Source organism: Uloborus diversus, chromosome 5, assembly GCF_026930045.1.
Source record: "Uloborus diversus isolate 005 chromosome 5, Udiv.v.3.1, whole genome shotgun sequence".
Lineage (NCBI taxonomy): Eukaryota > Metazoa > Arthropoda > Arachnida > Araneae > Uloboridae > Uloborus > Uloborus diversus.
Window position 1 is genome coordinate 114,028,718 of NC_072735.1, and position 26,174 is coordinate 114,054,891.

At 32.4% G+C, this 26,174-nt stretch overlaps 1 protein-coding gene across 1 annotated transcript in view; it reads right to left on the reverse strand.

Moving 5' to 3' along the window:
- Positions 1-3,114: 3,114 nt before the first annotated feature.
- LOC129222597 (cyclic GMP-AMP synthase-like receptor) overlaps positions 3,115-26,174 on the reverse strand; it is a 42,755-nt gene continuing 19,695 nt past the window's right edge. The window contains exons 5-7 of the mRNA XM_054857111.1: positions 25,470-25,622; positions 10,311-10,442; positions 3,115-3,855 (exon numbers count right to left, since the gene is read on the reverse strand). Of these exons, the coding sequence (XP_054713086.1) occupies positions 3,655-3,855; positions 10,311-10,442; positions 25,470-25,622 (486 nt within the window). The 3' untranslated portion in view covers positions 3,115-3,654. The remainder of the gene's footprint in view (positions 3,856-10,310; positions 10,443-25,469; positions 25,623-26,174) is intronic.

Below are 26,174 nucleotides of genomic sequence, written 5' to 3' on the forward strand. Positions count from 1 at the left end.
TTCTCCAGCAATTAATGAATAAGTTATTAAAAATGTAAAATTTTAATAACTCTAATCTGCACTGAAAGCGGTTTCTATGGGGAAAATATCCTGCTAAACCCAAGGGGAAAATATATTAGCCCCCTCAAAATTTTGCAAATGGGCGCCCTTGGTGGCAGGTATGTGTGACATTCATGATTTCTCTCGGTGGCCCCTCATGGACATTAACTCTCCTAAATGGCTTATCGTCAAGTTTGAATTGCTTGACATGGTCTTTCAAGATGGCGGTTTAAACAGCAATATCATCATACTGAGTATGCAGTTCCCCTCGAAAATTAGTGGTGGTTGGGGTATGACGGGGTGGGGATTTAAGGAGGGAATTTGTATTGTATTCCTGTACTGAACAATTTTTCACCACATTTCTTGGCTAACTAAGAGGGTGGCGGTTTTTGGGGGGAGCGGTTTAACAAGGTTCAACTGTACTTATGCCAGCTTTGATTTAAAAAATATATACATTTTTCAAAAAGGGCTGGTTTGAAACCAAATTACATTAAATTTACATTATTTTTACAAAACTGAAACAAATATTTTTTCGAAATGGCATACCCCTAAACACACACACAATAGCACTGATTACATATACTAATAATATAATAAAATCCGTACGATGTTATTGCTACTAAGACAGCAAAATTAAATAGTAAAACATAATACTGAAGTTATATCAAAACAGAATCTGACACATCTTATAGTTTTTTTCCTTACATTTTCAATACTGATCAAAAAATGAGGCAGCAACCATCTTTATCTAAAACTGAATGTTTTCCCTCCTTTTTCTTCTTTTCAAAAAATATTTTATTTAATAATTGTTGGATTTATACTGATTTTGGAAATATTTAGAAGTAGCGATTGCAATACCTTGAATTTCGAGCAATTTTGAAATTTTGTGATACTGGTATTTGATGAAGTAAAATAAATGTATTTTTGGTATTAGCTGAAAATAATAAATAGTTTTTACTAAAGAGTTTTCAATTTAACTTATTAGATATTTACTGTTATTTTGAATTCATTTATTTTTCGATGAGATAATACTAAAATCGATTGATGTAAAAAGTTGGCTTAAAAAGCACCAATTAATAAAATATCAATAAATAAAATACATTATTTACCTCCGACCAGCGTGAATTCAGAAAGAGTATTTTCAACTGCAGGAAATTTGTGCACTAAAATGAGTTCCATGGTTAGTGACAATGGATTTCAAAAGTTGTCCCTTCATTTTATATTTGTTAACAATAAATTTTAATAATTAATGCACTTTTTACAAAAGAATTATGAGATATGGAAACAAAACAATATGTTTAAAAACTTTTTTGGGACATTTTGAGTACTAGTATTCTGTTTTAAGAAATAACGAGTACCGGCATTGCTATCACTATTTGAAGTAAGAACAAGCAAAAAGTAATTTAGACAGTTGCTAACACAAGATTATAAATTTTAAAAGTATGCATGAATCTGTCTAGAAAATAAGCTCGGCAGTTAAAGTAATACTGCATTTCGTCTGTAAGTCATCAAACCAACATATTTACAATCAGAAAATCAAAACTTGGAACAAAATTTCATTTTAAAGTTTGTTGCATTCAACAATAAATTAAAATCTAAAGTAATATTAATACAAAAAAAAGTTACATATAATACTGACGTTAAAGAGCAATGAGAGTTATAAAAAAATTTCATTTACACAGAATAAATGCTTCCAATAAAATGTGTTTTGAAATTTGCATACTAAATTTTTTTCAAGAAGCAATTTTATCCACCACTGTGCACACATCCCCCCCCCCTCTTTTATTTGAAATTAGTCAAGTCTCAATATAACGTGAAGCCTTATAACTCGAACATGCCTTTATCTTGAAGTTTTCATTCGGTCCCAAAACAATTAAGTGTTTTCAATACAAAGTTGTCTCTATATCTCAAATATACTCCTTTTAAGTTGAAGTTTTTCTCACAAAAGTTTAGTTTTCATGTTATGCATGAAAACGCCAGCCGAAAAAAGCCACCTCCCCTCCCCTTAGCACATTGCTTTGCTTATCAGCTTGTATGAGGGGGATAATTTATTTACAATAGTGCTCCTTAATACGCAGAGTGTTTCAAGATTACATGAAAAGTTACCGATTGGTCTACTTTTTACCATGGATGACCTAAAATTTCATTTCTGGTTTAATCTTTGAGAGACTCAAATTTTGACAAACTTGAAATAAATGGAATTGTTGTTCATGGAGAGGCTGCTTGTGCAGATTCTGATGAAGCTAATGATAAGGAATCTTTACCACCTCCAAATAATGAGCAAATCTCAGCTTTTGCAAATATGTTACAGCAGTTCCTGGAAAATGCCGAAAATGTGGATAAGGCAAATTGTGTTCAAACTTAAAGAGGCTTTATGATTATTTAATGATGCGATAAAAATATATATATATATATATATGAGCAATCAAAAAATAAAATATACTCAATTTTTTAAACTATCTTAATGAAACATTATTCTCTGTTGGAGGTTTAAGTTTGAGAAGTACCAAAATTGAAAAAAATTGTTGAAGTTCCAGACACTGATCAAGGACGGATGCAGAAAATTTTCAAGGGAGGGATGATTGATTTTTATTACTTAATTTTTACTATGCATACTGATTTTAAAATATTGATAACAAAGGTTTTGGACTTGAATTCTGAAACAGTTCCGAGACAGGATCATATACCAAAACCCCCCTTCTCCCAGTAACAATGAAACTCGTTGAATTTCGCGTTTTTTGAACTTTATTTTTGAAAAATTAGCTGTGGAGAGTCCCTCAAGGGAGGTTTCAATCACCCCCATCGCCCCTGCTTTGTATCCGTCCCTGACACTGATCCAAAAATCTTTAACAGTTGAGAAGAAAAATTGCTACAAATAATTTAAAGATTTGAATTGAAAGACATTGCAAATGATCATGCAAAATTCTTCTTTGAGAAAATAAGAATTTCCTAATTCTGTCAGTCACTTGGCATTCTGTTTTCAGGTTTTTGAAGTAAAAAACTATTTTAAACAAAAAAAAACTAAAAATTAAATTTAGAAGAGAAAAAAAAAGGAGGAAAAGCATACACAAAATTCTTCAGAACAAAAATCTGAAAAACTCACACCTGTCACTATTAACTGATTCATGCCATCTTAGATTTTAATGAAAACATTGGCAATTGTTACTTATATTATTAAAAGACCAAATCCAGTATTTTTTGTGCATCATTGCATCAGTTGTTCAGTTTTAATGGCCACCAAAATTTAATGGCATCAAAAACTGAGTGTATTTTTAAGACACAGAAACTGCAGTCAGCCACAACTCAACAACTTGTCACCAAATATTTTTACTTTTACAGTGTAAGTTTTTTATTTGTCGAGCTTAGCAATTACATAAAGAATGAGAAGTGTGCACAGAGTCGCTGCTGCAAGATCCGTGAAGTTAAAGGTAATTAAAAGAGGCACTTTTTGACCCAATATCAGCTTACCTTGTTGCCATGACAAAAGTAGTGTTGCGTGCCATTCAATTTCAATTTTGGCACACAGAGTTGTAGCTTAACCAAGCAACAACTAGTGTTGTTTTAGGGAAAGTTTGATATGGAACGACCACTCTCTCAGAGTCTTGCTCTTAATTGTCATGTTTGAAAAGTTGGCTTTACATGGAAAATTTTCCAAAGAGTTGAAGGATCAGATTCAATGTCTCTTATAATACGAGTAAGTCTGAAAAAAATATTGTTTGACTGAACATCCCCCATTTTATACAGTAAGTTCTGTTTTGAGCTGAAAAAATATGGCAACTTCTTATTCTTCACATAGTCAGCAAGTTTTTTCAGGGCCTAGGGGGGAAAAAAGGTCTTTTTGTAATTTACTAAAATATTTTATACGACACTTATACATTCAAAGCAATATTGTTTCCAAACACTATCATAGGTAAACTTAAGTTACTTAAGAACATGATTTTGAATTTAACAATTAGCAATTTATGTGAATACTTGTGGTGCAGCAAAAAAAAAAGAGATATTGCACGACTATTTAATTTGTTAGAAAAGTTACACTTAAGTTAAGGAATAAAATCTTTAATGGTGTGATGTTGTTATTGTGTTTTTGTGCCAGATATACAGTTGAACTTCAATTTCTGAACTGCAACTATCTGAATCACTTTCAGAATTTCAGAAAAAAATAAGTTAATTTTTTTTTAAATATTAGACTACCAGTCTAGTGTAGGCGCAGCAAAAATATTATTAGAATGATGAAAGTAAGATAATTTTTTAAAAAGTTAGACTACGTATCCAGTGAAGCTGCAGTACGAACATTATTGGGATGATGAGTCATAGTGCAGTTATGTTCTTAGTTTCTAATGTACAGCACATTTAAGTACGCTTAGCAAGTAAAAATGTTGACTTTTCTCTCAATTAATTAAAAGCTCTTTTTCTCTAAAAATGTTTTTTTTCTCCCATTGTCAACATACATAGTGACTAATTAAAATTCAATTATTGAAATAGGGTCTGGTCCCAAATGAAAAATTGGAGTTCCACTGAATTGCCATTTCAATTAATATTTTTAGTCATTCTATTAAATTACCAACATATGCATTCCAAAAAAAATTATTATCGCAAAAACTAAAAATTTATTAATTATATTAATTTATGGTTAAATTTATAAAATTTTTCAAACAACATATTTTTACCTTTTTTACAGTTAATATGTCAAGAAAATTTTTATCCCATGAAAACAATAAACAAGAAAAGCACGACAATGTTGCATTAAAATGTTGTACAACAACTTTAAAAGAAACACAAATACCATGCAAAACATTGCAGAAATGCATTTCAGAGTTTGCATTGTAAATGGAACCCTTTTATAATACAATCAAGATGCAAACTTAAAGAGAGCAGGAATGTAAACAGCAATTTTTCTTCCTCTTTTTTTATGTGTCCTCGTACCCCTTTAAATTTTCCAGCCAAATTTGAGTTCAACTTTTTCCTGGCATTATTTCCATTATTTCAATTTTTAAATAGATTTTTTTATGTTTTCTTCAGTTAGGCATGAAGAGTCAATCATTACTTTAGCTTTTAGTTTCTACAAAAGTGAAGTTCAACAATAATAATACTAAGTAAAGAAAAAAAAAATTTATTTTACAGAAACAATTTACCACTATATCTTCTCCTACGTATTGCTAAAGATACATATTGCTATTGAAGAATATTTCTCATTACAGGGGATCAGCTGACCTTTTGACCCTCCCCTGAATCCGCCCTAGGTGCCCGAGCTACAGGGCGAGTGGCTTTAATGTGTGATAAATATATTTAATGCTAAAAATATATTTCAACTAATCAGAGGCATGTGCTGAGAGTACTGTCATATCTCACATTCACTAGTAACGCAAATGGAAATAACAAGAAGCTAAAAATATGTCTCAACTTTTAGTTTATATATTTAGCATCATAGATATTTAGTTCAAAAATATACAGAAGGGGTGAAATAATAAAATCTTTCACCTTAACCCCCTTTTCTTTTAGGAGTCTCACTGATACAATATCTTTCAGGGCAAACAACCAGAGATATAGGTAAAAAATGACAAATGTGATCCACTGACGGGCATGGGCATAGCCAGAGGAAAGAGCAGGGGTAAATAGAGACTACCACAGCAGGGGAGGGGTTGCTGAAGAATCCTCCCCCCCCCCATCTGCCCCCTAACAAACTTAAAATTTGTTAACGAATAATTTCTGAAACTGCTTGGGTGTCAATAAAAAGCACCAAATCAGTCAGGAATAAAGCACTTAATAGGCATAAACGTTAAATTAATTTCTTAAGTAATGAAAAGAAGTGGTTTTGAAATATTTACTTTTAAAAATAATTAATAAATTGGAAAAATGCAGAAGTTGTTTACATTTTATTCACAAAGTGTTTGAACACAATATTATTGTTGACGGTTTAGGGATGGGGTCATTACTCCCATTTTTCAGTTCCAACCTAAGTTACAAAAAAGTTCTGTTCATACCAGAGTTCGTCCTAAGCATTTTTTAAGGAAAGTCTGCCCTTCTGAAAGCTAAATGCCCTGCTGTCCCTTTTTTCTAAATGTTACATTTTTTTGTAAGTTTTCTTATCATAATAAAAGATGGTAGGTTTCACTCAAACATTTTTAGGAGAGCGCTGTATCCTGTCTCCTTTCAGGGAACCTTTGATGCACCTGTCCTCTTAAAGCCCTTTTAATGGAAAGAGTGCCCTTTTATCAGGAAATGGTCTGCTCTTTTTTATATCAAGGGCAGGGGCGGCAAATAGGGGGAGCAAGAGGGGGCGGTTGCACCCCCAAATATTTTGCACAGAATATTAAGAAGTCAGGAAATTCAATTTACATAATGCGCGAATCAGTGATCATCATATGCAATAAGAAATTAAAAAAAAAAAAAAGAATCTGCAGATGATCTTTAGTAAAAGTTGATGAAACATGAGACTTGTCCAGACACGAGCAACTGTTTTTCGCTATTTGGATAATAACTTAGAAATTCATGAATCATTTTCAGAACTTCCAGAATAAAAAACAGATGGAGAATAAGGTTGTTTCAACTAAAGAAGAAATTTCCTCATATGGGTTAAACGCCTCATACTTGTAAGTCTAGTGTTAAGATGATGCTTCTGCTTCTAATGTGAAAGGACAGTGCAGAGGTGTGACTGGCCCGATTTTTACGAGAAGTTCCTTGGTATTTTAAATGTATGTTCAATTAGTGAGTGAACATTGATTCCTTCGGTTAAGAGGCATATTTGAGCAATTCAATACATTGCATACTTTCATAGAAACTTCTTACAAAAGACACGCTATTTTTGAAAAGAAAAATCTTGTATCAACAAATACTTTTGCAGGATGCTCTTTAACTGAGAGGTACAAAATGGTCTTCAAAAGTTAAAGCTGGAACTCTTGATTGAGCTCCTATTAAGAGCTTGTTAATTTGGAATTATTGGACGCATTAAAAAAAATATTTAAAAAAGTGACAAAAATCCACATGATGATGCAAAGTCATATGATTGGCTCAATATTTTGTATCAAATAATAGATTCATTCAGTTTCTTATGAAATTAAAACAAGATTTAGTGATAAATCTAAGTTCAATATTATATGTGCAGGTTATTGAACAAGATAAATAAAATATTTCAATTACACGTAAAAGTTGTTGAAAGAAGCAAAAAGAATTGTTTTGTGAAGAGCCAGTGCACTTCAATGATGAAAAATTAAGACTAGAGCACCAATGTTAAACTTGCGTGGGTTTTTTTAAAGAGAAAAATTTTTAAGATGCATTTTTTAACATAACTTTGTAGCTTCAATTATTTTTCACCGATTCCAATCAACTCAGATAACTGTGAAAGATTATTTTCGTGTCTCAGAAGATTGGAGTTTTTTTTATTGGTACATGATGGGACAAGCAAAACTTTCATCTTCAGCTATACTGCCAAGAGCATGCCACTGGATATTGACGGAATATACTACCAAGATTTCCTTTTCTTCTGGATTCCAAAAATCGTACATTAAAAATTTACTTTAGAAACGGTAGTATCAAGATCTTTTCTGTTACAGTTTGCTATAAAATAAATTAAAAGTGTGGAAATTAAAATTTGAATTTCTTGAATGACCTTACTGAAAAAAATGTACTCTTATATTATTCCATATTGAGAAAATTCATGTTTAAAGAACTCGATCCCCCAAATGAAATGTTGAAATGCCGCCCCTGATCAAGGGGAACACTAGATTCTTTTTCTCCACTTTAAAGGAAACTTCACCACAATCTTCTAGAACTGCAATCAAGGAAAGCATAGACCTTAGACATATTTAAATAAACTACTCATATTAAATTGCTGTTGTAAGCTAAGAGAGTCTGAGCTCATAGTTTATCTGCACAGAGGTAAATGATCAAAGTACTTTGCCATTCTTCACCATGTGACTTGTTTCACAAGAAGGTAGAGTACAATAATTCAAGTGCACCTGAAATTGAGTGTATAGGAGCACTTCATTCCAGCACCCTTTTGAAGTATCTCGACAGCTAGTACTTCCTCTAACATGTGTAAAGAGCGAAACTTTAAAATTCTCCTTAGAAACTAGAACTTTCGATTTAAATTCTAGAAAATATCAAGGTGCCTCAGGTCCCTGTGAGTTTTTAACCAACTTCAAAAAGGAGGTGGTTATCAGTTCATATTGTATGTATGTTTTTTTTTTTTTTTTTTTTTTTTTTTTTGTCCACTCACAGCGTCTCACCTAGTGAACCGATTTTGATGATTCTTCTTTTAATGGATAGGGGATGACTCAACTTAGGTCCCATTACTTTGTTTGACCATATTTGTTCTTTTAAAAAAGTTATGGTCAAAAAACAGTAAATTTCATGCAATTTCCCAATTAAATGATTAAATATAAAGCCCATTGTTTCAAAAATTTGTTGCCCTACAACAATAATAACAGTAATTGTGATAATTTTGAATGAAGGCTTCTTTGAAGCAAGCATCAAGTTTCTTCAGTGTCATTGCTCTATAGTGGGGGTAAACCTAATGTGGAAGCGAGGTTTATGCAGTGATTAGGATCTGCTTAGCCTTCACGATGCTACTAGGTTAGGTTTGCTTCAACTATAGTAGTATTTTTATCGTTATCATGTATGCCAATAACAGATGATCTGGGCTAAGTAAGGAGATACAGGATTGCATAAAAAGCAACTATGCTGTGAAATGTAAATTAGTTAGGGAAAATGTAATATTTAAATGGTTCTAATTAAATTAACACACAAATGAATTCCAGGGAGAAAAAAAATATAAATTTTTAGTGTCAATCGCTTAAAGTTTAAGGCGTGTTTTTTTTTTTTTTTTAGTATGGAGCATTTTTATGAAAACAATGAAGTAAAGTTTCGTTATGGTAACTTTTGAAAAAAAAAATAGAACCGACTTCAAAATTGCTCTAAAAAGTGAAAAATAATTTTATTCTTTAAACACCATCGATAATACTTTTAAACATAATTTTTGAAGTTGGCGCAAAAACGGTCGATAAAATCATTCACAGCCATTACTCAACTACAACTATAAATTTAATCAGGCCCAGTTTCTTCACTACCACATGCATTACGCAGGGATGACAGCATATTTGAGTGATGATATAAAGGTTTCGTTCCTTACTTTCGATGATATTTTGATAAAAATATGAACAAAGCATGGTTACAATGGATTTTACTTTTTGTTTTTGCTCCAACTTCAAAAATTATGTTTAAAAGTATTATCGATGGTGTTTAAAGAATAAAATTATTTTTCACTTTTTAGAGCAATTTTGAAGTCGGTTCTATTTTTTTTCTTTCAAAATTTTTTTATTGCTATGCTTTTGATAAGAAATTTTGCTTAGTTTAATTTTCAGTAAACTAAATTTGTGACACTCCCAATTAACTAGGATTATATATCTCTACATAGTATAAAATGAAGTCTCCAAAAAGCGTCTGTGTGTTTGAACTCGCAAAACTCCAGAACTGCCCGGCCGATTACGCTGAAATTTTTCATCTGTTCCTTTAAGTCCTGAAAAGGTTTGCAGACCAGTTCGAATATAATTCGATGAATAGTTCTTTTTTTATTCCAATTTACGTCCAATTTTCAAATAAATTCTCAAATATGGGGGTGAAAAATTACTTGCACATATTAATATTACATATGGTTAGAAAGGGTAGAATTTTCTGCATTCTACGCAATTTGTTTCAATGCTCTAACTTTATTACGGAGGGAGTTATTTGCGTTTTTAACTCGAACTTTTTTAGGCTTAGCTGAAATTTAGGCACTACTTTCTTCATTAAATAAATCAATAAAAAGTGAAGGAATTGTCCCACAGCTTTTTTTTTTTTTTTTTTTTTGACGCCATTGAAAAAAGCGACCTTTTTTACTCCAGATCCAACTCGACCTATAATTGAAAAAATAAGCTTTTATCTCGAAAGGAAAAAAAATTATAAGCCTTTTTAAATCAAGTTTAAGGAATCTCGATTCCATTCAAATTGTGAACCATTTTCTTTCGCATTTTAATTCCTTAAACTTATTTTATTTTGTGTTCCCATGGTTACACATTTTAAATCCATCTTTCTAGATTTCATTTCTTAAAAGTATTTTAATATCTGTCGACATTGCTTGGAAGGGAAATCATGATGGTTTTTTTTTTATTTTTTTACGCCTGATTGTTGAATATACGTCACTTGACACAACATTTATTTTCAAGGTGGACCGGGCACAGCTGGGCAATGCAGCTAGTACTTTATATAACTGTAAATATATAGTTTTAAAAACTTACTTCAATGAATCTCTCTCCCATTTTATCTTCTCTCCAATATTCCTGGTTGGGATTAGACAAAACCATCCACATTACAACAGTTTTCAGATAATATGATGCTAGAATTTTCCAGTTTTCCTTATCTCTCAATAACTAAATAAAGAAAAAAAAATTACATTGTAATAAGACATACATTTATATAAATATATAGTGTATTTTCTTGCATATTATCCACAGTGGTGTATAATCCCTAGGTCCTAAAATTGGCCTATTGGCTAAGGGAAAAAAAATCTTTGTATAATCCAAATGATATGTCAAAAAAAAAACCTAAGTTGTTTTGATTTTACATGCAACTTTAGCAATTAAGTTAGAAACATGAGGAATTAATAATTATTAAGGTGCAATCAAAATTAATCTTTAAAAGAATGATTTCTTCTTGAAATCCTAATAATATAGTACGCTTTTTTTTTAAGGCACTGAGTCAAGACAAAGGAACAAACTGTCTAGTCCAGCGGTGCTCAACTTTTTCCTACCTGCAACACCTCACATTAAAAGGATTCTCGCAGGCTGGAACACAACTAAAAGTTTTGAAATATTTTTTTAAAAAATTTAAGTAATATACAAAATTATAAAAAATGAAATTAAATTACAAGTCAATAATTGCTGTTATGATTACTGCACTTCTTTTATTAAATGCATCTCTTTTTCAGAAACTTATTTCTAAACATTTGGTTCCAAATTTGTAACATTGTCATTGTGCTTTATTATTTGTAAAATTAAACTGCATAACAGGCTACACGGATCAGCTTCGCGAGACGGATGTAACCCAAGGGGCATGTGTTGGGCACCACTGGTCTTGTATAGTGCAAATGGAGACTACATTTTGTTTTATGCAGAGAAATCCTGAATCATGTAAGAGGAAAATTCAAGCTATGTAAAATAAACAACTGACAGGCAACATAACAGGGAGACATTGGTGAATCCTGTAAATTGAGGTTCAATACATTAGAGTTGAGAAAAAAAAGGAAAGATAATCCACGGCAGCGTATAATACACACCTCATTATTTTTACACTTCTTAACAGATAATTCAGATAATACACAGGAAATATGGTACATATCCGTAAATTGATCCAAAAAAAAGTTTACAAGCAGAAGCATTTGAAAGGTAAACATTGCGGAGCAAATATTTCCACCCAGGATGGTTGACAGATGGCGCTGGTTGTCCTACAGTGGTTCGATGAGTAAGTAGCGTCAGTACGCAGAGACGTAAGAGCGACAGTAATGGCAAGACGCCTAGAAAAATGGTCTTGCAAAGAGGTGCAAGCAGTAATTCGGTTCATATGGGCCAAGAATGTGGTCGCGTCCGAAATTCACAGATAAATCGTTGAGGTATACGGGGACAAAGCAATGAGTAGACAACAGGTAGCGTATTGGTGTCGTTCTTATCAAGTGGGCAGGGAACAAGTGGAAAACTGCAATATGGAAGGTTCAAGTGGAAGCTCTGGAATCACCCCCAATACAGCCCCGACTTGGCTCCCAGTGACTATGTTCTTTTTCCAGACTTGAAGTGAAACTTATCCGGAACACGGTTCACCATTGACAATGCAGTGAAAGCAGCTGCTGAGAAATCGCTCAAGGAGCAGCGCCCTGATTACTACCAAGCTGGAATAAACAAGTTGGTCGAACGTTCTGACAAATGCCTAAACAGGTTTGGCGATTATGTGGAAAAGTGAAGGCCAGATGTGTCTCCTGATTCTCATTTGTATCTTGTTTATATTGTTAATAAATGAACTTTCATTTGCCTTGTAAACTTTTTTTTGGATCCCCCTCATATATACTATCTGTACCCACATGACTTTTGCTCATGCTATCAAGTTAAAAAAGAGAAGAAGGAATATAAATTTCCCTTCACACTCCGAAATAAAATGAAAGATTCTACTTCGTTTGTTAAAATGTGCACACATAATTTTACCTAAGCTCCAAGCATATTCCATGAAGTAATAAAATTCTGATATAAGGACGACAACTGTCCGTCAAAACTCCCTCTTCAAAAGAAAAAACATCAAATTTAAATACACTTAAAATTATTCAAAACCACCGTAGTTAAGAGTTAAAAGTTAAGTCATAAGATAATAAGTTGTAACTGTCCAATTCGAGCAAAACTGCCAATACGCAAAGAAATGAAAAAAAAAATAGACAGACAACACAGATTTATTATCTAAAAATACTAATAATAAAACAAAAAATCCTTAAAAACAATACACACACACAAAAAAAAAACACTACCTTTATGCATGCAAAAAAAAAACAAATGATAATATTCAATTTGAGCTTTTGAATTTAACTGGGCACACAAGCAACGGTTCCCGTAGCTTGCTATCTACCTATCATAAACAGAATAGATTTTGCAAACCTCAGTCATTTAGCAATGTGACCACAATAAGCTATCTTGATTGATGAATCAGAATCAAGTGAAAATCTCCCAACCAGAAGCATAAACAATTTTATTGAAATACTTGGTGCAATAAGAGCAAAATCTGTGCTTCCCCTAAAAAGCAAAGAATTTAGTAATTGAAAAACAGTCGGACCTCCATATGTCAAAGTAGCAAATTGCCCGAAAAAAATTTGAAATGTAGAAATTTCGAAAAATAGAAATGAATTTAGTTTATCATAAAAATCTCCTAAAACATTAAAATTAAAGCTAATTTTTGCCAACCATAATCAGTGATGTTCCCATCAAATTTTCTGAGGGTATACTCTAAGGTGGTCCGGGCCCCCCCCCCCCCCCTATTTCTTTTAGACTTACTAATAGTATCACGCTGTAAAAGTTTTTAACTTCTTACTCAAATTTTAAGAGGGTGTTCAATGACCCCTTAATTTAACATCAACTGTAGCATAGAAAATGTCACAAATTTAGAAACATTTAATTTCCCCCAGCTGTTTTTTTGTAAATAATTATTTTAATGCAATGTATATGCATATTAGTAGTGTATATTCTAATATGTAGCATTGTTTTATCATAACATAATTTTTTCCCCTAACCTTCAATTTTCATGAGACAAACAGTCTGAAAGTAGAAAAAAAATCTATGAATGTCTCGAAAAACATTTCGATATATAGATTTTGTCGATATATAGAAACAATTTTTATATGTAATGGACATGGAAATTTGCTGGTACTTTGGTATATAGAAAATTTCTATATGTGGAAGTTCGATATACGGAGGTTCGACTGTATGTGTTACAGTTACAACAAATGAAAATCACCTCGCAACCCCCCCCCCCAGAAGAAAAAATATTGTTATTAAAGCAAACATCCCAGTTGAATACCAATCAGCTGAAACCACACATACATTCCTTTTTTTTTTTTTTTTTTTGAAGAATCATTGCTTTTATGAAAAAACGCATTTTCACTGAACCTCTAATTTCAGTGAAGACCAATTCCATGAAAATGGCAACTTTTACCGAAATATTTTTTGTTTCACTAATTTTATTTTAATGATTTTATAAACTATTTAACTCAGTATAATTTATTCAGTAGTGGAAGGGGCTTCAACAGCTCTGTGGTAGAAACTTGCTTCATATGCCAAAGGTTGTGGGTTTGATTTCCAGTGATGCCGTAGGTGATGTTTCCTCTTTGTGCTTTAACACTTTCTTGCGTTGTCCTACGGGTGAATAAATATCTTTAGTCCAATGTCTCGAGTAGGGTTGGGTCATGCATCGCCAAAAACTGATGTGCATTCTACATTGTTAAACCGGTTTAGAATTTTTTTTCAAACTGATGCATCGATACTGCTCTGATGTACAGGGTTGCTGCTGTTTTAATCTCTAATTTTTTCACATTAATGTTAATTCGCAGTGTGTCAATCCAATCTGGTTTTACAATGAAGGTGCGAAGAGTTAGAACTTCATTTCTCATAAAACATGTAAGAATTGCACATGTGTCCTTAGTTATAGACAAAAGATGTGTTGATGAACATATGTATGGTGTGTAAGTTTATTATATAGTCACTTGCCAGAGAAAAAACAAAAATTTAGAGAGCAAAATAGAAAAAAAGATGCAACATATATTTTGGTGTTACAAGAAGTTGCGTTCCTAGCAAAGATGTCACAAGGATTGGTAATTCGTATTGTCACCAACCCCTCCCACCCCCCCCCCCCAAAAAAAAATATAATTTTTTTAAGTAAATATGAAATTTAAATAATTTTCAGAAACAAATCAGTTCTATTTTTGCGGCATAGCAAAAGTTTGGAAGACAAATATAAGCTGCAAATGCATTTTATGCAAACTTTATGATATATGTAACCTAACCTTCTCCCCAGAGGCGTAGCGTCGGGGCGGCACGAGGGGGCGCGTGCCCCCAACTTGCTTGACTTAATCTTTTGTCCCAGAATTATAAAAAAAATTCAAACAAAAATCAAAAAGAGAATCTGTTCTTTCCAATTTGTATGTTCTTAAAAATGCATTCTAGACAATCTTTGTTAATGTTAGGGCGAAAAAGCGGCCCGGGGCATTTTCCCTGGCCATTTTTCGAAATTGAAGCTTGAAAAACACAATCTTATATTTTCCCCTAATTACGTTTAGAAGGTTGGGGCTTTGGGGTTCTTTTTCAAAAAATTTTCAAAACTGTTGTTCTAAAAACGCAATTTTAAACAATATTCAAAGAGGTTAAGGAGAAGAGAAATTCGGGCACCTTCTCTCGGAAATTTTTCTAAAATGAACAATTTAAAAAAAAACAATTGTGTGCCATCTTTGATATTGTTATGAGGACAGGAAATTTTTTGAAATTGGAGCTCCAAAAATAATTTTACTTAATTTACTTTTTGTCAACCTTTAATGATATTAGGGGTGAGTTTTCGCGAGCTTTACCCCAGTAATTATTCGAAAGAGAAGGCCTTAAAAAAATTAACTTTTTTAAATTATATTGGCGAGGGAGGAGTTAGGGGGGGGGACTAGTTGACTCATGCAAAGCATTCATGCTCAAAAGAAGAATTTTCTGATTTCAATGCAACCTTGTGATGCTATAGACCAAAGCAATGCGTAGTAAAGCAGCAAAATAAATTGAAATTTATGCTTCTGCAAAGTTAAACTGAGATGCCCCCTGTTAAAACCAATGATTTGTTTCCTGATTTTAGCAACAGCAAATATACAGCTTAGAATTCTGCTATGAGTATAATTTTGCATATTGATGGAAACTTGGATAAAAATTCTGCCAAAGAAAAAAATCATTTAAACGGTATTTTTCAGCCCAGATTTGAACCCCTGCACCCTTTCCCTCACATGATGTTTTATTCAACGGAGTCAATGTGTCTTCGCTTTTGGCTGCTATTCATTGAAGTAATGAGTGATTAGAAAAAAAAAGAAAAAAAAAACGTTTTTTTTACAAAATACGGTTTTTAGACAGTGGATATATTTTTCGAAATTAGCAGATACAATAAGTTTTAAAATGATGGGGTAAATCACGGAATTCGATAAATGAATAAATTAAATCTTGTGTAACAACAGAAAAACAGCTAGAGAAGTAATATATAAGATGTTCAATGATGTTATCAGAGTGTTCAGAGACTCTTCCCGGAAATATTATCAGAATTTAAGCCCTAATGCGAAATTTTAGAGTCTTTGGTGATATTAGATGTAAGAAAAGTTTGAGGACCTTCAAAATTTTCCCAAAGTCCTAAAAACGGAATTTTAGGCAATCTTTAATAATGGGGCAAGCTGTTTTTCGAGGGTTTGTGCTAGGGCGCACTACTAGAAGTTTTTGAAATCAAAGTCCTTAAGCGACTGTAGGCCATCTTTAATGGGGATAAGACAAAAGATGGGGTTTGGAGACTTTTTCAACATCAAAGTTTCAAAATCATTCTTCTGTAGGCTAAGTTTGTGATTAAATTATTGATAAAAATGTTCTGAAAAACTCTCTACTAGTTTTTCTTTTACAAAATTATTTGAGTGCTTCGGTTTTTCCACACTGAAATTTTCAATTTCCATCCTTATATTTTTATTTGTTTGAAATACAATTGTTTAATGCGACTCCCGTCACAAAACAAAACAAAAAAAAATCAACATTTTGAACTTATATGCGCTCAGACTTATGTTAGTTTTTTACTTTATTTTGTTTTAAATTTCATATCTTCTGAACATCGCTATGAAAATTTTGTTCAATTTTGCCTTTTATATTTAAATACTTAGAACTAGTGGTGTGACTTGTCATGACATTTTTAAAATCTCGTCTTATTCTGTTTCAACTTTTACTCTCTTTAAAACTAAAGGTGGGCAATGTCGTTCTTTTTAGTGATTCATTAATCAGAAGTTCGTTCATTCTTTTCATCCGTTCATTTAACTCGTTCATTTGAACGACTTCATTTGTTTAAAAAAGGAGTTGCAGAAGATCTCTCTGCACGACATACTCATGTGCATTTGAAATGTTTCATTAGATCAGTAATATTCTTTGAAGGAAAAATGACTAAAATCATCTAAAAGTAAGAAAATATGCCTATGAAAAATGAATAAAAACCTGATTTAGGTTTAGATGTCTAAAGCAATTATAGGTTCGTAAGATATTTCTCAGTTGCTGAATGCTAAGATATGTTTTCCATTCTAAACATTGTAGGTTCCATTTCAGCATGTCACAAAATTAAGTTGTTAAACTTTACTACTAAATAAAAAAATAAATAAACTGTTTGTGATGTCAGAAAATTTGCAAAATTGAACTTACGTGAAATAGTACACTAATTCTAAATAGAATTATATCTCTAAGCGTATTATGGTCACATGTAAAAATAAAATAAAAAATAATTTTGAATGTGTACTTTCGATTACATTTTTAAAAATATAAATCACAAAATAAAATAAAAGAGAACTGAATGAATAGTAAAAAAACAGGCTGTAACATAAAACACGAGAATAAAGAAATGTTTATTAAAACTATGTACAGTCAAGTGCTCATACTTGGGACAGTACCCTAACTTGGGACATTTTGCTGAACTTAGTTTTGAGGGCTGATACGCCTGTTCGTATTTTACCAGTAAGAAATAAATGGTGTTTCAGAATCTATGAATATCTTATGTGGCTATATGAGTTCAACTTTGATGTATCAGCTTTATGGGTTATTTTTATAATTTTCAAAACTTCGAAAAAATATGCGATTTTTAAGTATGGAAATAACTTTGTTACCTATGCTAACTGAGCAGCATTAGTTTAAATTTGTTTCCCAATTCATCTCGCCTTGGTACCTGTGTTTTATTTGGGCAAATTCATTTCCATCCAACTAATTCTGTTGAACTTATTTATTCATAAATTTGAGAAATTGCAAATACACTCCAAACTTGGGACACTGTTCCAAGTTAGGATACTATGGCATAAAAAGCTTCTATAAGGAATATTGATGATATAAAGTATAATTGTAATTAAAAAAAGTATAGATGCAAAATTTTATGAATTGAGGGCTATTTGTGATGGCAGTAAATGTGTCATACCATAACAGGACATAACATTTGTCATCGTTAAAAAAAATCTGAATCTATAGATGAGCAAAAGACGTTTTTCCAAATAACATATATTAGTTCTACTAATGAAAATAAGTCTCAAAAGTATAGATGAGACTAATTTATTTGCAGTGAATTTCACGTTTTATGAAGGAATGAAAATGAATGTGAAAAGCTGTGAAATAAGGAACATGGTGAGCTAAAAATAAGCTGTGTTAATAATTATTTGGGCTCACCAATTGCTTTTATGCTTCCATTTATAGAGGGAAAGCAGAAATATTACATTCAAAAGAATTAAAAAGGCTGGAGAGATGTTTAATGTCTTCAGGGGCAAGTGTGCATTCTGAAAGCATTGAAAGTTTACAAGATTATATTATTTCTATCTAATGATATATTTTTCTTTATAAGGTTGTAAAATAAACTTCTTTAAAATGATAGTTGATGTCCCAAACTATTATCTATTGCTGAATACATGAAAGAAAGATCAAAATAATAATTGTCCCAAGTTAGGGTGGGGGTTCCCTAACTTAGGACAACGAAAATTTTATTGTTTTATATTTAAAAGGACACATCTGCACACCTATGACTTGTCGTCAGGCAAAGTACTAAGGCACATCCTAAACATAGAATGCTTTGTTTGAATGGAAAACATATGATTAATATGTTACTAAAAGCAAAAGTTCAAAATTGTCCCAAGTATGGGCACTGGACTGTACATTAAATATACTTAAACTTAACAAAAATATTGTTTTATAAAACGTGTGATTTTTAAATAAAAACTGGCGTAAGTTGTCGAAACTGGCCTCCCCCCTCCTCCAAAAAAACAAACATCTGTCAACCATAACATCTACCCAAAAGAAAGAGGTGTGTTCCTTCAAATATTTTTTCTCCAGCTACAGCACTATATACATACATATAGTATGACAAATAGCGAAAAAATAACAAATATATTGATAACTCAGTCGGACTACCGGATAATTAAATTTTAAAAAAAAAGAGACTCGCCTAAATATTAAGGAGCTTCAAAATTATTATTTCACAGTATCAATGAGAACAGAAAAAATAACCACAACACTTTTTTAAATGGTAGAAACACTAGACAGTATTAATCCTTATTGAAAATCTCTGGATATTGAATGTAAGAAAAGCGACTTGGGAATCGCCAAGTTAAAAATAAAGCAAAATCAAAATAGATGGTAATTGATAGTAGGTATTTTATAGAAGACAAAAGAATCATCAGAAAAGTGATGAAAGGTATCTTTAGAAATAATTTTGGCGACAGAAAGCGTGAGAAGGATTTTAGCACACTGTAAAAACTATGTAACTGTAAAAACATTCCTCGAAAATAAAGGGCAGCTGTTGTGCCCAATTTCTGCCAGTGATATATTTTGGAAAAGCCAGGAATGATTTCCAATAAAATTCAGTAACCTTCCTGAAATCATCCTGGAAACCTGAAAAATTCAAAAATCTTCCCTTTTAAAGCCAGTTGTGTCTCTGGAACTTGAGAGTTAACTCAGATAAGTATAATATAATAGCTTGGCGCCTTCCTGATTTATCAATAGAGTACCAAAACCAGTACTGGAAGCAGGGCCAAAGCTAAGACAGAATTGCAAGCAAACATTAAGCAATTTACTCTCCTGCAATTCTTGTAAAGCTACATAGTCCATGAACTTATTCGCTCCCTTTGGGAGCTTAATCAGTCTGGAGGGCCCATAATTGAACTGTAGCCTACACACTTTGTGAATACGCTCAGTAAATCTTCAAACTGGGAGCTAAAACTATTTTTCAGAACAGTGAGAAGACTGCATTTGTGCAACTTGTAGCAATTCAGGAAACTTTTTGACAAAAACACTTGATTTTTCCAAGAAGTGGATAAAAACCATCTAAATCCCAAAACGTTACACGGAAATAATCAGTAACGTTTTGGAACTTTTTTACAGTGCAGGTGCGAGGACAGAAAGTGGAAATTCCAGACATTTTGTCAGTAACACAAACAAGAAAACATTTCTAGTGGATACATTGGAAAATTGCAAATGAATAACAAGGCATAAAGAAAAATTATGAATGAAGCAGAAAATAAAAAAGTTCAACACGAATTTATTGTAATGCAATGAGAAAAATAAAATTTGGGAATGATTAAGAGTTAAAAAAATTGAAGATGAATGTAGTTCAAAAATACAAAGCGATTTTATCACACAAGTGCATCAATTCAGTGCTCTCAACTGCTCACCGTTCAAAATCGTCGTTCATTTTTTAGGTGAACGAATGGATTCGTTCATTTTAAGGATTGGTTCTTTTTGATCCGTTCGTTCATGAACGACAGACACATCCTTATTTAAGAAGTATTTTGGTGGCACATATATTTTTCTCTACTTATACATAACCCCGATTTTCAAAATCAAATTTTTACAAAAAAAAGAAAAAGAAATAAAAGATAGAAATTTGAAAAATACCGGCAGCCCCTATGAAGTTTTGTTTATTTTCCTATTCATTTATATTTGACTGAATCTTGTAATAGGTTTGTACTATATACTGAATATTTTCTTTGCGTTAAAAAATATTCGAAACAATCGTTTGAGCATCCCTCAATTAGGTAAATCATAAAGCAGAACCTTGGATGTTCCTAAATAATATTCAAATATTGCATTTGCTTTCAAAATTTTGCCGAAAACCCTTTTTAACACTTTTATTCTATTCGTTCACTTATTATATCTATTCATTCTTAAGATAGTAAAGGTTTCCTTTCTGCTGTTTTTTTTTCTCATCACTAAAAAACATTGTGGCCCCATTTCTAAAAAAATGGGGGGGGGGGGGCTAAAACCTTATTGGTGATATCTCTGGTGCCCCCCCCCCCCACTTTTGGTCACATTATGCTGCTGCCTCTCCCTGCAATATTGGGCACTTTATTTGGCCACTAATTACAATTAAAACACATTAAATATTTCTGTCACTCCGCCAGTCATTCCATCACAACACATAAACTTGAATTAACCTGCACAATGCATGAAAAGTTATTCAGACTAAGCTTCTTATTGCTACTTCTCTATCTTGAAAGCATTCATCAGTTAAAAGATTGAACTAAGACACAATTCACAGGAAGTTTGTTTCGTAGTAACAAGTTTAAAAACATGGGTTACAGAAACATTGTTTCTTCACAAAATAAAAAAATAGCAGAAACATTGAGAAAAAAAATATTTAAAACATTAAGTGTTTAAAAAATAAATTTATTCATTTAAAAATTGAAGAACCCTAAAAGTCTTTTACAAGAACATATTTGTCATAATAAGCAACAAAACAACACTACTCTAATCACTTCTAAACCATCATACAAAAAAAGAAAAAAGTAACAGGCGAATAATGCAAGACAGTGGCAGCTCGTCCCTTAAAAAACTGAGGGGGCCAGATCATGGGTGCACACGAGGGTGGTCACAAGGTACATGGGGAAAAACTTTTTTCAACTAATCTTTTGCGGTACCCCCCTAAAATGTGCCAATAGATTGGAAAATGTGATTTGCAAAGTTTCAAGTCATTTCGATGATATTAAACACGTGCCGCAAAGAGGCTAAAGTTACAAAAAATAGCAATTTTTAGCAAAAAAATCGTAGTTTTTCATCTGTAAAACCAAAACTATTCATTCTAGAAACTTCGTTCTGGTTTCATTTTATAGGGAATATTATTCTCTTCAAGTCTCATTTCATTTAAATTCTTGTAAAAATTGATGGAACATTATTCAGGATTTTCCAAGTCAAGTCATAGCTAATATCCTCAAAATCGCTTAAAAAGAATGAATCATTAAAAAATAAATTGTATTAGTTCTTTTAGTTAATGGTTGTAACCCCCTTACAATGCTAAGTAATCAGAGCAAACACAGCAATATTATCAGAAATGTATAACAGTGAAACCCCGTTACAACGAATACCGATACAACGAAATATCCGATTTAACGAAAGAAATTTTCAGGCCTGATTTGATTTCCGTTACGCGTTGCTTGAATTTTATAACTGCTAAAACCTTGTTACAACTAAAAGTTCTGGTACAGTCGACGCTCATTATAACGACCACACATTATAAAGACCGTCCCAATATAACAACCAGTGGTAGAAGTCCCAACTTTGTTCCTATAAACTCTATGTTAATTTGCTTTCGTTATAACGACCATTCTGTATTGTCTAATCCAATACAGCGACCGAATCAGCGGACGCTATTTCTTGTGTTCTTTCCAATAAAACAAGTTTGTAGCTTAAAATGACGTTGATTATTGTTTACGGAAATCTGCCTGAAGTTTTCAATTTTAAATCCAACTTTAAGAGAGATGGGGGGGGGGGGGATTACCATTCACCACAGCTAGCACAGAAAAAATAATGGGAGGAAAAATCGAGAAAATTCCAGATTCCTAAGAAAAGGGAGTTGACAGATGTATTGGTAGTTTGGTGTTTGAATCTAGTATTTTTAAAGATTTGGGGTTCTCGAGGGACTTTTAAATGTTTCTTTGGAAAGCAAGAGAAACACAATTTATCACCTATATCTGAAACAGAAAATAATGTTTTGCAAAAATCACGTCTGCTAAAAAGGCAGACCTCTGTTTCTGGTTTTATCTTCAGAAATTGTTGTGGTAGTAGTAGTAGTAGCAGATCTGAAAGTGTGTAACATTTTCCTCCCCTACATTTTCTACTTTAAAACTTGTTTAATATTCTGTCATAATATTTTGCACACTACTTTTCTAAAAATTCCTATGATAAAAAACATTTGGGCATTTACTTGGGCATGCATGATGACGGCGTACATTTTTTAAATTTACACCTCTTATAACAACCACTCGTTATAAAGACCTTTTTCTCTGGGACGGAGATGGTCGTTATATCGAGCGTCGACTGTAATTCGAAGTTCATTGTAACAGGATTTCACTGTACAATAGTTATGTCTCTAAAACTCAAAGCTAAAACAAACAACTGTGTGTAAAACTTTTGAAATTAGCTGTAGAGGCCATAAATACGGAACGTTGTTTTATTCCTTGGTGGTCAGAATCAAGCAACTGATTAGACTGATTTGACTGAGTGACTGTCCCAGTCTTGTAAGGGCTTTCGACCCCCTAGAGAAAGGAAAATTTACGATGCCGAGGAAAGTGATCTGTGTTCTTAGACGGGGACTTGTTAGGGCTTCTGCAGTTCAAAACTGCGTTTAGTGAGTACAGTTGTTACAGAAAAAGGTTTTGTATTTAGCAAATCTCTACCACATTATAGAAGTTGGTTTAAAAGAAGATTTGATTTGCAAAATAGGTACGTCCACTGGTCCTCAACCAGATATTTTTCAAGAATTTTAGGATGAATGGTATAGATAAGAAGCAATCAAAGCAAGTATAGAAGATTAAAAACAAAATAAGCAATTCAGGTGAAATTTCAAGCTTTCTTTTTGAGAAATGAAATCCTTAGCAGCCTAGGACAAATCTAATAGCAAAGTTGATTCAATAGCTACAAGCAATTCATTCAACTTTGCCTAACTTGTTTAGGGAGTCTTTCCCCAAACAAACATTACTTTTTGAGTACCTGGCGCTATTCATCGCACCAGATGGATGACAAAGGCCATATGAGGTAGTGAAATGCAAAGGGATGTAAGTGGACTTTTTAAAGTTCTTTATAAAACGCGTTTAGAGTTCAGATCCTAGGCTTTCATTTGAACTTGTTTTCTATATCATTCTATATAACAGCCCCTACTAAAGCTACTAGTACCATCTCTTGCCCCTAAGCAGAGTAGAGATTCCCCTATTATTTGTAATAATTATCTCCAAATTTTTAATTCTGTCAATTACATCCCTTTTGCTTCTCACTGCCTCATATACTCTTTAAAAATACATCTTTTCATGGGTCAGATTTCCTTAATCAATTTATAGATAAAAGGTATTGAAGAAATTTGGTTGTTTATCATCGATATTTGCGGAAAAGTATGGTTTATGTCTGCGATTCAGCTTTGGCCCCCAAACAGGATCTACAGTTAGTAAAATCCTTGGTTCAATGTTAGAGTATTTATGAAGATGATGTAGGCACAGAACTACATAAAATAATTAGCCATCTGTGGTCCTGAACTCAGAGAAGGTTGCATCTCCCTTTTTTGATTATACTTAAAAAAAAAAAGAAAGATCAAAGAAAGGGAGGCTGCAAAATTAAAATCTGATGTAGGAGATAATGAAATGATTGTGATTATAGGGATACAAAAGCACAGCTCAATCTGAAAGAAGCTTAATTTATTGGACAAAGAAATAATTTTTTTCATTTCTCTTCCAACTATTTAGAGATTCAATTTTTTAAAGAGATTCAAAATCGATACAAAGCTTTTAAATACTAATCTTGATGAATAGTGTAGAAACCAATATTATATTAAAACTAAAAAGATAGTAAACAGTTTAAGGTTTGTGAATGTCACAGCTGAAAGAGGTGTAAAACTAATTTTTAACTAACTTGTTTCTATTGCAAGTTATGTCTGAATGCAGGCACATTTTCCCACATTCATCAAAATCTACCATATCGAAGCCATTACCACTTTAATTTGTCAATGAAAAGCAATAACATAATGATGTATGTCTTTTTAGTGTATGTTATTTAACAGTGTAAGTAATAAAATGCATTAGATTTTTTTTTCTTTTTTGTAATTTATAAACTCTTTGCTTTCTCTTCTAAACAGCTCAGTTCCTTTATTTTAAATCAGCAATTTGTTGCATTTAATTTTTAAAATACCTCCAAATGAAGCCTTTTTTAATGGATAAATTAAAATTACCAAAGAGCAAATAAATGTAATTGAATATTGTAATGCTTTTAGGTCTTTGCATGAAAATTCCTTATTGATGATATCTTCCATGGCCTGACCTGAATAATGCCAAGAACCATTCTGTAACTTTTATTTAAAAAAATGGGTAAAACGTCTCATCACGAGCATAAAATTTCCTATAAAATGAGACCAGAACGAAGTTTCTAGGATGAAAAGTTTTGGTTTTAAAGAGGAAAAACTACGATTTCTTGTACAAAATCGCTGTTTTTCGTAACTTCAGCCTCTTTGCGACACGTGTTAATATTATCGGATTAAGCTGAAACTTTGCAAATCATGTTTTCTAGTCCATTGGCACATTTTAGGGGAGTGTCGCGGAAGAAATTCGAAAATCGATTTTTTGTAACCACCCTAGTGCGCAGCCCCCCTCACCCCAGTTTTTGAAAAAAAAAGAAAGAAATATTTCAACTTTCTTAAAATAATTATTTAAGTTAAATAAATAAAATTAAATTCATTTTAAACACAGGACAAGCTGCAAAATACTTAATCTAATAAGTAAATCACGAAAGATATTAATAACATCAAGCTATGTAAAATAAACAACATACAGGTAGAGTAACGGATTCTTTGGTAACAGTCTTGGCAAATCCTACTGTAAATATTGAGGTTCAATGCGTTGGTGTTGAGGGAGAAACACACACACGCACACAGATAATCCGCAGCAGCATATAAACCGCACCTCATTAATTTTACTTTTTTATCAGAAAATCCGCGGATTATAAGCAGAAAAATACCGTACAGTCCATTTTTTTAAAATTTCAAGCATGTACGCAAACAAAGGATAATAAATAAAAAAGTTATAAATTATTGTCTGAAAAAAGTGAGGGGGCCCGAACCCCCTTTGGCCCTTTCAACGAGCTGCCACTGATGCAAGGTAATACCTTTAATAATTTAATGACAGGTTTAACACATCCTTTGTCATTGATGATGTCGTTCTCAGCTACAGGGAAATGAGTCCTCCATAGTCTGTCACACTCTTGGTCATTTATAGGAGAAGGATTAGATTTCTGATATGACTTGGGAACCAAAAAACACTAGGAAGAAAGTTAAGATAAATCACTAAACTTGTACACCATGCTGTCCTAAGACACTCAAAATAACAGCACTATACTTGACAGCTTTATGTGATACAACAAAAATTTTATATAAAATTTCATAAAAAATTTAAGGGATAATTATGCAGCAAGAACAAATAATCAAAAGCATTTCAATGACCTTTGGTTCAGATAAAATTAGAAATTGATTACAATACATCAATCACCAAATAAAGAAATAATTTTCTTAAGTCAATTTGGATGAGACTGGAGTTCTGTGCCAATAATGCTAGCCATGTGCCGCAGATGAACCAAACAGGGGGGAGGGAATAAAGGAGTTGCCAGGGGTACTGTAAGCAAATCAACACAAAACGTTTTAACACGTTCATGTTGTAAAAAATTTGTTCAAACCACTGACACAAACAGATGCACTAAAATTGCAATTCCGACAGATAGTGTCTACAGTGAATTTAGAAAGGAAAAATTCCTTGCAAGTTGAGAATTAGGCTACTTTCTTCTTTCAGAATAAATGTAAGTTAATCACCTACAAAA